At 57.3% G+C, this 11,359-nt stretch overlaps 4 protein-coding genes across 4 annotated transcripts; 3 read left to right on the top strand and 1 right to left on the bottom strand.

The window, feature by feature from the left end:
* Positions 1–275: 275 nt before the first annotated feature.
* GCG54_00003263 (V-type proton ATPase subunit B) lies at positions 276–3,783 on the top strand (the record flags this gene model as incomplete). Its single annotated transcript, XM_045403338.1, has 9 exons — positions 276–545; positions 614–1,405; positions 1,668–2,027; positions 2,099–2,183; positions 2,240–2,259; positions 2,312–2,347; positions 2,402–2,563; positions 2,616–2,941; positions 2,991–3,783. The coding sequence occupies 9 exons, from the start codon at positions 276–278 to the stop codon at positions 3,781–3,783; spliced, it is 2,844 nt and encodes a 947-aa protein (XP_045261619.1).
* A 631-nt stretch (positions 3,784–4,414) lies between these two features.
* GCG54_00003262 (Actin-related protein 2/3 complex subunit 5) lies at positions 4,415–5,090 on the top strand (the record flags this gene model as incomplete). The annotated part of the gene is made up of 2 exons (XM_045403337.1): positions 4,415–4,669; positions 4,740–5,090. The coding sequence occupies 2 exons, from the start codon at positions 4,415–4,417 to the stop codon at positions 5,088–5,090; spliced, it is 606 nt and encodes a 201-aa protein (XP_045261618.1).
* A 174-nt stretch (positions 5,091–5,264) lies between these two features.
* GCG54_00003261 (Arginine-hydroxylase NDUFAF5) lies at positions 5,265–6,409 on the bottom strand (the record flags this gene model as incomplete). Its single annotated transcript, XM_045403336.1, has 2 exons — positions 5,265–6,086; positions 6,146–6,409. The coding sequence occupies 2 exons, from the start codon at positions 6,407–6,409 to the stop codon at positions 5,265–5,267; spliced, it is 1,086 nt and encodes a 361-aa protein (XP_045261617.1).
* Positions 6,410–7,920: 1,511 nt separating this feature from the next.
* Positions 7,921–11,184, top strand: GCG54_00003260 (AP-2 complex subunit alpha-2; the record flags this gene model as incomplete). Its single annotated transcript, XM_045403335.1, has 7 exons — positions 7,921–8,069; positions 8,135–8,148; positions 8,204–8,247; positions 8,302–8,591; positions 8,640–8,974; positions 9,024–10,975; positions 11,026–11,184. 7 exons carry the CDS (start codon positions 7,921–7,923, stop codon positions 11,182–11,184), a joined length of 2,943 nt encoding a protein of 980 aa, XP_045261616.1.
* Positions 11,185–11,359: the final 175 nt, after the last annotated feature.

The raw sequence follows: 11,359 nt of genomic DNA, 5'->3' as shown, positions 1-11,359 counted from the left end.
TGTGTGCTGTGGTGAGCTTGATGAAGCTATCGAGAGAAATATGGGTCAACAGCGTTGATGGAGTTGCGGGAGTCGGTCCGGGATGGCGCAGGGATGCAGTTGATTCGCAGCGAGTGGTGCCAGGCGGTGCCACCTGGATCATACCGAGGTCCATCGAAGTCTGATGGAAGCCGACGATATGCGGCCAAGCTCCTGGGCCCCAGCTCTTGGAGTCGCTTTGTGACTTGTTGCCGATCGACCCCTCGTTGGCTCTTGACGACAATTCAACTCCCAAAATGTTTTCCATCCGTCCAGCAGTCTGTCGGGCGTGCAGGAGGACGCAGCTCCGCCCTGTGCGAACATTTGCGACCGCTACCGGTCCGATCCAGCAGCCTCCCCGCGACAACTATGTCAAGCTCGTCGAGGTCGGCCCACGCGATGGCCTGCAGAACGAGAAGAAGACAATTCCTCTCGCCACTAAAATCGAGCTGATCGAGAAGCTCGCGAGGACCGGACTGTCGACGATTGAGGGTGGCTCTTTTGTCGCACCCAAATGGGTTCCCCAGGTGAGCTCTTGACATGGCCTGATCGTACTCACAGCTAGAGCTTCCTTGCTAACGCCGGATGCCTGCAGATGGCCAATTCGAACGATATCCTCGAGCACATTCTCACAAAAAAGATCTCTTCGCCCTCTCAAATATCGTACTCCTTCCTCGCACCGAATATCAAAGGCCTGCAGAACGCCCAGGCGCTGCTGGCCAAGTATCCCGGCGCCTTCGCTTCGCAGCTCCAGCCCTCGGCCGATGCGTCGACACCGGCGGTCGAGGTCGCGGTCTTTGCGGCTGCTACCGAGTCGTTCTCCAAGAAGAACTTGAACTGCGACATTGCGACGTCGCTGGACCGCTTCCGTGAGGTGATCCGCGACGCAAAGGCTGCCGGCCTCCGCGTCCGCGCCTACGTCTCGGTCGTCCTCGGCTGCCCGTTCGAGGGCTACGATGTGGACCCTCACAAGGTTGCCGAGATTGCGACGGACCTGCTCGAGTCTGGTGCCGACGAGATCTCACTGGGCGACACTACCGGTATGGGAACCGCGCCGCGGACGAAGGAGCTCCTGAGCTGCATGCGGTCGGCGGGTATCAGGAACGAGGATATTGCGATGCACTTTCACGATACGTACGGCCAGGCGCTGGTCAACACCGCTATATCCCTGGAGCATGGCATTCGCACCTTTGACAGCAGTGTTGGTGGACTTGGCGGGTGCCCTTACAGCCCTGGTGCGACTGGCAACGTGGCTACGGAGAACATGATTTACTTCATCGAGAGTCTGGGAATGGAGACTGGCATCGATCTGGACGCCATGTCTGATATTGGCGCGTGGATCACGGGGGAGCTGAGCAAGTCCAACGACAGCACCGTTGGAAAGGCAGTGTTGGGAGCCAGAGCCCGTGAGGCGTCGGCCGCTTAATTTGTAGTCAAGCGATTCCAATTCGATTACCTAGTTCAAAGCAGTACATGCCTGGCCATGTTTCCTACTTGCGCTGGAATGCATCCATTGACGCTTGCTTCATCCGTTTGCAGACACCCATTGGAACGGGCAGCAGGCGGGGGGAGCCAGGTGCCAGTCATGTGATGTCACTGCCACAATGCACCTCAGCGCCCAAAGTTCATGCTGACACTGGGAGCTCCAGGCCCGCGCGCTGGCCTGCACCAGGGATCTTATCGGCGCCACTGTGACCAGCTTGCCGAACAGGCTCCACCGAGACGAAGCAAGCTCCAGTCCAGTGCATCGCTGTAGACGACACTCGCCTGCCAACCTCCTTCAGCTACCTTACCGGTGCATCACCAACCGTCGCTCAACCATCCGCCCGACCACGCCCTTCCTATCGACCCTCTCGTCCCCTCCATCCGCACATTTCTTACAATCGGGCGCTGTCTCATTGACTGTCGACGCAATGAGTGACCCGCGCGAGCCCTCCTACTCGATTGTGCCGAGAATTCGGTACAACACCGTCGGCGGTGTCAACGGACCCCTCGTCATTCTCGAGAATGTGCGTGTCGCCCCCCAGGCTGCGACTTCGCGGAAGAATACTGTCGAATACGGGCGCTGACTTGAACGCAGGTCAAATTCCCCAGATACAACGAGATTGTCTCCCTGACCCTTCCCGATGGAACCAACAGACAGGGCCAGGTCCTCGAGGCTCGAGGTATTTACCCATCCAACCCGCATCCAACTCGACCCGTGTGCTGACAATATCCATAGGTGACCGAGCCGTTGTTCAGGTATGCGAAGCGAATCGATCGTTCGAATAACACCGATTGACGATGGAAATAGGTCTTTGAGGGAACGTCAGGCATCGATGTTAAGAAGGTATGAGATCATCGCCATCTCTACGCTGGGTGACGTGCGCTAAATAGACGACAGACGAAAGTCGAGTTCACGGGCGAGAGCTTGAAGCTCGGTGTGTCGGAGGACATGCTTGGCCGTATCTTCGATGGTTCCGGACGAGCTATCGACAAGGGCCCCAAGGTCCTCGCCGAGGACTACCTCGACATCAACGGCAGTCCCATCAACCCCTTCTCTCGTGTATGTTGCAACCCCAAGCCACGGTCGCTTTCGGAATGCTAACGACAGCTAGGAATACCCCGAAGAAATGATTTCGACCGGTATCTCTGCTATCGACACCATGAACTCCATCGCTCGTGGCCAAAAGATTCCCATCTTCTCTTCGTCTGGTCTGCCGCACAACGAAATCGCCGCCCAGATTTGCCGACAGGCTGGTCTCGTCCAGCAGAAGGGTGTCACCAACAAGGGTGTTCACGACGGCCACGAGGAGAACTTCTCCATCGTTTTCGGCGCCATGGGTGTCAACTTGGAGACTGCCAGATTCTTCACCCGCGATTTCGAGGAGAACGGTTCCTTGGAGCGTGTCACTCTTTTCCTCAACCTTGCCAACGATCCTACGTGAGCCAACTCGAGATGCTCTGGAAGACATTTGACTGACAGCCCGCAGTATCGAGCGTATTATTACTCCCCGTCTGGCCCTTACTACCGCCGAATACTACGCCTACCAGCTCGAGAAGCACGTCCTCGTTATTCTGACCGATCTGTCGGCCTACTGCGACGCTCTGCGTGAGGTTTCTGCCGCACGTGAAGAAGTCCCGGGTCGCCGTGGTTACCCCGGTTACATGTACACTGATTTGTCCACCATTTACGAGCGAGCCGGTCGTGTGGCTGGTCGCAACGGATCCATCACCCAGGTCCCTATTTTGACCATGCCCAACGAGGATATCACTCACCCCATTCCCGATTTGACGGGCTACATCACGGAGGGCCAGATTTTCGTCGACAGAGGTCTGTACAACCGTGGTATCTACCCGCCCATCAACGTCCTGCCGTCGCTCTCTCGTCTCATGAAGTCTGCCATCGGTGAAGGCATGACCCGCAAGGACCACGGTGATGTTTCCAACCAGCTGTACGCCAAGTACGCCATCGGTCGTGACGCCGCTGCCATGAAGGCTGTCGTCGGTGAGGAGGCTCTGTCTGCCGAGGACAAGCTCTCCCTCGAGTTCCTCGAGAAGTTCGAGCGCCAGTTCATCAACCAGGGCCAGTACGAGTCGCGTAGCATTTTCGAGTCTCTCGACCTCGCGTGGAGCTTGCTCCGTCTCTACCCCAAGGAGTTGCTCAACCGTATTCCCGGAAAGGTCCTCAACGAGTTCTACCAGCGTGCGGCGAAGGAGGCCAAGGACAAGGGCAAGCAGAGGCAGCAGGTGCAGCAGAACGAGGAGAACCTGATTGACGCATAAGCATAAGCGGAAGACGCCGTGCGTGCGGTGGCATGATATCCTCGAGGGCCGACAGCGGAGGGATCGTCGGCCTCCTCTTGTGTATACGTATGAGGGGCCCGAGAGTGTGGGCGACTTTTGGTCCTAGACAGTGGCATGCAATTAGTAGTTCCTATCATGTCGCGGTTCAAGTGCAATGTTTGTCATGTTTGCTTTGGAATTAAATATAATTAGTTGATCTAAATGGGCTGCCCAAGGTTGTGATCTCTCGCTACGACGGGGATGTCTTTATGCGGCGCACATGCACTGGAAGCTGATCTGCAGCGGGCTTTGATATTGGCCGTGGATTCATATACCGCACGGACCAACTTCGTCAACCAGCCGCACCGCCTCGTCGAACCCCACACCCTCCACACCATGTCCAAGCCAACTCCCCACCATCGGCTGCGGCTACCTTACCTCACCTCGACCTTACGCAAGGCACGATTCCCCGTCAAACCCACGACACGCCGACCGCCAATTCCACAGAGAGAGCGACGACAACGGCAGACTTCCGATAAAGCTAGTCTTGTGACACGATCACTCTAATCCTGCCACATTACCCACCGCCAGGACACTTCGAAGCTTCCAATCCATCGAGCTCGCCGCCACAATGTCCATCATCCAGCAGCACACGTCTGCTACGCTCAGCGACGCCTGGCGCACCATCAACATCGACGCCCTGCAGGAGGACTCGCCGCACAACTTTGATACCTCCACGCTGCACCCGCCCCAGCCCGAGATCGACGAGTCCGAGGTTCGCGGGCTGGCTGGGCAGGTCAGGCAGCTGTTGAGGGGCGGTGATGCTGAGGGTGCGTTGAGGGGATGCTTGGAGTTTCCGGTGTACAATGGCGCCGACGCCGCCAAGGTAGGCTTTATTCGAATCTCGCTGGCATGGCATGTTTGTCAAGGTTGCTAAACAGTTGCGTGTATCACAGGACGCCCACCTCCAGACCATCACCGAGGTCCTCCAGTCCATTAAGGCCTCCGAGATGACGCCCCTGCTCAAGTCCATCTACGGATCCCCCGGCGGCCCCGAGCTGCTCGACGTCCTCATGAAGTACATCTACAAGGGCATGGCAGGCTCCGCGGGTGGTTCGTCGGGGCTGAGGTCGCCGCCGCCGCAGGCCGCGCCCGGCGGGTTCAGCCAGATTGGCGGACGGCCCGGCGGCACGAACGAGAACGTAGGCAGCGCGATGAGCGTGCTGCTTAGCTGGCACGAGAAGGTTGTCGATGTTGCTGGGCTGGGATCTATCGGTCGTGTCATGACGGATTGGAGACGGGTTTAAGGGGGGTGTTGAGGTAGTGTCTGTGTGGGGATAATGACGTTCATGACGAGCGAGCATGGGCCTTTGGTCAAAAGTGGTAGACAGATTGGGCGTGCCGACAATGAAAGCCATAGATTTTGTTCGTTTTTTACGAATTTGTTTTTACATTATTTGTTACAACGAATCTGGGAGTGTCTAGCTGGACTCGAGCACGTCCTTGAGGTTGATCTCTCCGGATCCTCTGGGCAGGGGCTTGGGCTGCTCGCCGCCCTCGTGCCACCCGATCATGTAGATGACTCTGAATGTAGCGGGGATGCTGCCGTCTTCGTTGCCGTGCAGCTCCCTGTAGATGCCCTCGTTCGCCAACAGCACATCCCTCCTGATGGCGCCCATCTCGCGGCCGAGGATGGCGTTACCCTCACCCATGGCCTGCAGGTCCTGCATCAGGGCAAAGGTGTCTGGGTAGTCGACGATGATGTCGTCGACATCGACGGTGAGCATCTTGAACCCGGCGCGCTGCATGAGGCCGCCGACGTCGCGGACATCTGCCAGGGGCGAGACGTGGGGGGATATGCCGCCGCGGCGCTCCTGCTCTGCGAGCTGGAGGGAGGTGCGCAGCTCGAAGAGGCTGTCGCCGCCGAGCATGGCGCCGATGAAGGGGGAGTCGGGCTTGAGGACGTTGTTGATCTGGGTGAGGACGCCGGGGAGGTCGTTGATCCAGTGGAGGCTGAGGGAGCTGAGGACGAGGTCGAAGGAGGCGGGCTCGAAGGGGACGTGCTCCTCGTCGACGAGGACCTGGCGGGAGATGTTGATGTCGGCGTTGAAGGGGAGGTCGGCGTCGCGGTGGAGGAGGGAGTGGGAGGACTCGGCGGCGACGAGCTCCTCGATGCGGGTGGCGAGGGGCGGGGAGATTGGTTTCGTGGGGTCCGGGTCCGGGTTCTCGCGGGTGAGGGCGCGGGCTATGTTGCAGGAGTTTGCGCCGAGGTCGAGGACACGGGGGAAGGAGCGTTTGATGTCCTGGTAGTGACATTGGTGTTAGTGTGTGTCCATTGGAGCCATATGGAAGGTAGCTTTACGAGTAGCCTCTCGCATAGACGTGAGGCGACTTCGTCTTTGAGGTAGTCAGCCTGTCTGCTGGCCTCGGGATTTGAGGCAGCGCGCTCCTTCTGCAGCCATTTTGTGCGGCGGTTGAAGACCTGGAACGTCGGAGCGCCGGCGGCTGTGAAGGCTGACCGGCGAGAGACAGCGGCAGGGCCTCCCCGGAGGAGCCCGGAGACGGCGCCGGTAGGAAGCCGGGGGTTCGGGGCCGCGAGGCACAGGCGTTTGAATGTGTGGTTCATTGGGCGGCGCAATGCATTTCTGGCGGACATGGAGGATGTGAGTGTGTTGACGTGTCAGTACCTCAGCTGCGGAGAAGGCAGAGAAGGTCTGTGGGAGCGAGGAATTGGCAAAAAAAGAAGGTTTTTCTTCTTTTAGATCAGTACGAGGGGAAGCTTGCCGCCGCCGTAGCTTTCCAATGGGAATTTTGGGACTTCGATGATGCAGGACGGCAGAGTAACGTCGTTTAGCGTGTTGAGGGTACGTACCTGGCATGAGCTGCCTGCACTTGTGTCACTACAATGACGGGGTGTGTGATAGGCTGACTGTTTGCAGTGGCACACGCCGAGCAGTCCCCTACAACAACGAGGGCGACGACGGCAGCTCCCCTCCACGTTCCGCCCAGGCCAGGGCTGCTGCACAGGCCGCCCGTCCCGTCCTCGTGCTGCGAAATTGGTTTGGCCTCGGAAAGCAGCACCATCGCCGGGGTGGACAGGTTACCGTTTTAGAGAGCACGCGCCCTACACTGCCCGGCGCTCGGGGGAAGTACCTTGCAACCCCTGACGCGCCCAGTCTTCAAGCAACAAGCAAACTACCTGCATCTCACACAGGGTGCTCTACGGCGTGGAAGGCACATATACGGCACCTGAAGGCTGGCGGCAGCTCTGACGTTGACCTTGCAGCGGCTTAGTGCCCGTGAGTTCTTTTGACAGGCGGACCAGATAGACGTGCCTACCTACAGATACAGTTGCTGTTGTTGTCCCGGACTGGACGCTGCCCATCTCCACACAGCCCGAAAGTAGACGGAACACTAAGTATTCCACTGGTCCTCTGTCCCAAGCCTTCCGGGGCCTCCACTGTCTTGCTCTAAAGTGTCGTTTCCCGCCGCGGGTCCCTCTTCTCACCCACACGCCCCCCCTCGAACCCCTTTCCCTGGTCTTGCTGCTGCTTTTTCGCTCTTTTGGAATTTCACTTTCTCAGTGCAACGTCGGGAGTCGACATAACTGCCTGGCTTCTTGAACCAATCGTCAGAAGCTCACCAACGCTGCGGTCGAGTCGACAAGAAGAGGGAAAAAAGAAATAGACACCGCGTTCAGTTCTCACATTCCCACACGCCAACGGGGAAACGCATTGTTAAGCGGCACTTGCCGGCCGGTTTCGAGTTCGATTTGCCCGAGTCCACCGTCCAACCGACCGATCAGTTTCCCACCCAAAAAGCCGCCCACGCCGCCACGCGAAAGCTGCTGGGTGCCCGATCAGAACCTCGACAACCTCCTCGCGCGCATGGAGTGATCGCCCCCACGCTCGTCGAAGAGCATAGCAGTAAACGAATCGTTCCCTCATCGAAACGAAGAGAGAGGAACATCATCCCCGCCCTCCGAGCACCGAGTTCAGACCGCGCTCAAGCCCGCGACGTGGCGACACCGACGACGCCAGTCCGGCTGACGAACTTCCCGACCCATCGGCAAGACGCGAGGAGAGAGAGAGCAGATAGGATTGGAACTCCCCGACGAACCCGACACCAACCGCAGCCATGTCGTCCGGAGGCAGCGGCTTTCTCGGCCGCTCGACGAGCAACAACTCCAACATGCGAGGCCTGGTGCAGTTCATTGCCGATTTGAGAAACGCAAGAGCGAGGGAATTGGAAGAAAAGCGTATCAACAAGGAGCTGGCCAACATTCGGTGAGTGTGCCCCGCGTCCGGAGATGGCGGTCTCGTAATGGTTTGCTGACAGAGCTGGCTTGAAGTCAAAAGTTCAAGGGTGAGAACCGATTGCGTACGGGCGGCGTGGTATAGTGGCACTAACGACAGAGCAGATGGAAACCTCAGCGGATACCACAAGAAGAAATACGTGTGCAAGGTACGGACGGTCCTCCGGTGTTTGGCAAGGCGTTTGCGCTGACGGATTGCGAAGCTCCTCTACATTTACATTCTCGGATGGAACGTCGATTTCGGCCACCTCGAGGCGGTCAACCTCATCTCGGCGAACAAGTACTCGGAGAAGCAGATTGGTTACCTGGCCATGACCCTCTTCCTGCACGAGAAGCACGAGCTGCTGCACCTGGTCGTCAACAGTATACGAAAGGACTTGCTGGATCACAACGAGTTGTTCAACTGCCTGGCTCTCCACGCGATTGCCAACGTTGGTGGCAGGGAAATGGGAGAGGCTCTGAGTGGAGAGGTTCACAGGCTTTTGATCTCGCCGTATGTGCAGCCGTACTACGATTGAGAGCTCTAGCTAACGAGACGCAGGACATCTAAGGCATTCGTCAAGAAGAAGGCCTCGCTGACCCTCCTCCGACTGTACCGCAAGAACCCCGACATCGTCCAGCCGCAATGGGCCGAGCGCATCATCTCTCTGATGGACGACGTGGACATTGGTGTGGCGTTGTCAGTCACATCACTCGTCATGACACTTGCCCAGGACAACCTCAACCAGTACAAGGGCGCATATGCGAAGGCTGCTGCGAGGTTGAAGAGGATACTGATTGACGGGGAGTACACGCCCGATTACCTCTACTACAAGGTCCCGTGCCCGTGGATCCAGGTTAAGCTTCTGCGTTTGCTGCAGTACTTCCCTCCCTCAGGTGAGTCGCTTGGTTTCGAGTCAGGTGTGAGACGTGCTGACTGTAGCAGACGACACACACGTCCGGGACATGATCCGTGAGTCGCTGCAGAAGATCCTGAACCTCGCACTGGAGCAGACCAAGAACGTGCAGCAGAACAACGCCCAAAACGCCGTTCTATTCGAGGCCATCAACTTGATTATTCACCTGGACAATGAGAATGCGCTGCTTAAGCAAATCTCATCTCGCCTCGGCCGCTTCCTGACCTCAAGAGAGACGAACGTTCGCTACTTGGGATTGGAGGCGATGACGCATCTGGCGGCCCGCATCGACACCCTGGAGCCCATCAAGCAGCACCAAGATGTCATCATCGGGTCTCTCAAGGACAGGGATATCAGTGTGCGGAGGAAAGGTCTCGACCTCCTTTACAGCATGTGCGACTCGTCAAACGCCCAGGTCATTGTCGGCGAGCTGCTGCACTACCTTCAGAACGCCGACTTCGCGATCCGCGAGGAAATGGTGCTCAAGATTGCCATTCTGACCGAGCGATACGCCACCGATGTTCAGTGGTACGTGGACATCTCACTTCGTCTGATCGCCATGGCTGGCGATCACGTAAGCGATGAGGTGTGGCAGCGTGTCATCCAAATTGTGACGAATAACGAGGAGTTGCAAGTTTACGCGGCCCAGCACTCCCTGCATTACGTTAAATCCGATCACTGCCACGAGACGCTGGTCAAGATTGGGGCATACATCTTGGGAGAGTTTGGTCATCTCATCGCAGACCAGCCCAAGTGCAGCCCAATTGAGCAATTCATGGCTCTCCAAAGCAAGGTTGCCGCTTGCTCGTCAAGTACACGGGCCATGATCCTATCTTGCTACGTCAAATATGTCAACCTCTTCCCCGAAATCAAGCCCCAACTCCTGAAGGCCTTCCAGGTGTTCAGCCACACTCTCGACTCTGAGCTCCAGCAAAGAGCGTGCGAGTATTTGACACTAGCGACGATGCCGACCGACGACCTGCTCCGGACCGTATGCGACGAGATGCCGCCATTCCCCGAGAGACAGTCTGCACTGCTTGCTAGAGTGCATCAGAAGCATGCCAACACCAGTGATAAGAGAACTTGGGTTGTGGGCGGCAAGGATGCCAATGCGGACGTAGCAGAGCTCAAGATGGCCAAAGACGGTGGTCTTAAGCGGACCTTCAGCACCAACGGCAACCCCCCAGCAAACGGCGCCAACGGCACGAATGGACATGGCAACGGTGCCACCGACTTGGCCGGCATCGACATGTTGAACATCGGTCCTGCAGAGCCGAAGACGAAGACCCCTAACCTGGCAAGTGCAGCTCACTTGTCTCCCAATTGGGAGGTCGGATACAACAAGCTGCTCCTCAAGGGTGAGGGCGTCTTATACGAGGATGGTCAGATCCAGATTGGAGTGCGGTCCGAGTACAGAGGCCAGATGGCTTGTCTCATTCTTTACTTCAAGAACAAGATCCCCACAGCCCTAAGCTCTTTCACGACAACACTGGACCTCGACGAAGCGGAAAAGGGCAAACTTACGTGGGACGTGAAGAACCTGCCGGAAAGCACAATCTATCAGGCTGGACAATCTCAGCAGGTCATCATGTTTGAGTGCAAGAAAGTATTCGACAAGAGCCCTACGATACGTATCAGCTACCTCGCCGGTGCCCTGCAGGCTGTCACCCTCAAACTGCCCCTCTCTGCCCACAAGTTTATGGATCCCGCCGATCTTACCGCCGAAGACTTCTTCAAGCGCTGGAAGCAGATTGGCGGTGCGCCCCGTGAGGCTCAGGGCATCTTTGGCTTGTCGCCCGGTAAAGGTGACAGATCGATCAATGAGTTCTTCATCAGGCAGACGGTCGAAGGCTTCAGATGGCGCATCCTGGATGGCGTTGACCCCAACGCGAAGAACTTCGTCGGCGCTAGTGTATTGCACACCTCTGAGTCTGGCAAGTTTGGTTGCCTGATGCGCCTGGAGCCGAACTACGGAACTCAGGTTTGTCCCCCTCTGCATTCCCTCTCACCGCTGTTACTAATAAAGTGTAGATGATCCGTCTCACCATCCGAGCCACCGACGAGAGCGTCCCCGCAGCTCTGCTGAAGTTGATGCAGGAGCGCCTCGCCGCTGGATACACGCAAGAAAAGTTCCAAGCCCCGACCCCGAGTGAGATCTCGGACGCTTTCAGCAATATCTTGGTCACATAGCGCACGCACTTGCCACCTCGATGTAATACACTCCTCCCCCCGTAATGACATACCCCTTTTTTGATGTAGTTGCTGTTGAGTCTTTCTTCAAGCCACAAAAACTTCACTTTTTTTTTTATACTGGTGTCTTTCATCTTTTTATTTTATCATCACCTGTTTTGCATGGCAAAGCTAC

The sequence above is a fragment of the Colletotrichum gloeosporioides genome (assembly GCF_011800055.1).
Source record: "Colletotrichum gloeosporioides strain Lc1 chromosome Unknown consensus_63, whole genome shotgun sequence".
NCBI classification, from domain to species: Eukaryota; Fungi; Ascomycota; class Sordariomycetes; order Glomerellales; family Glomerellaceae; genus Colletotrichum; species Colletotrichum gloeosporioides.
The sequence above is the reverse complement of the archived record's forward strand: the minus strand, read 5'-3'. Positions and strand labels throughout refer to the sequence as shown.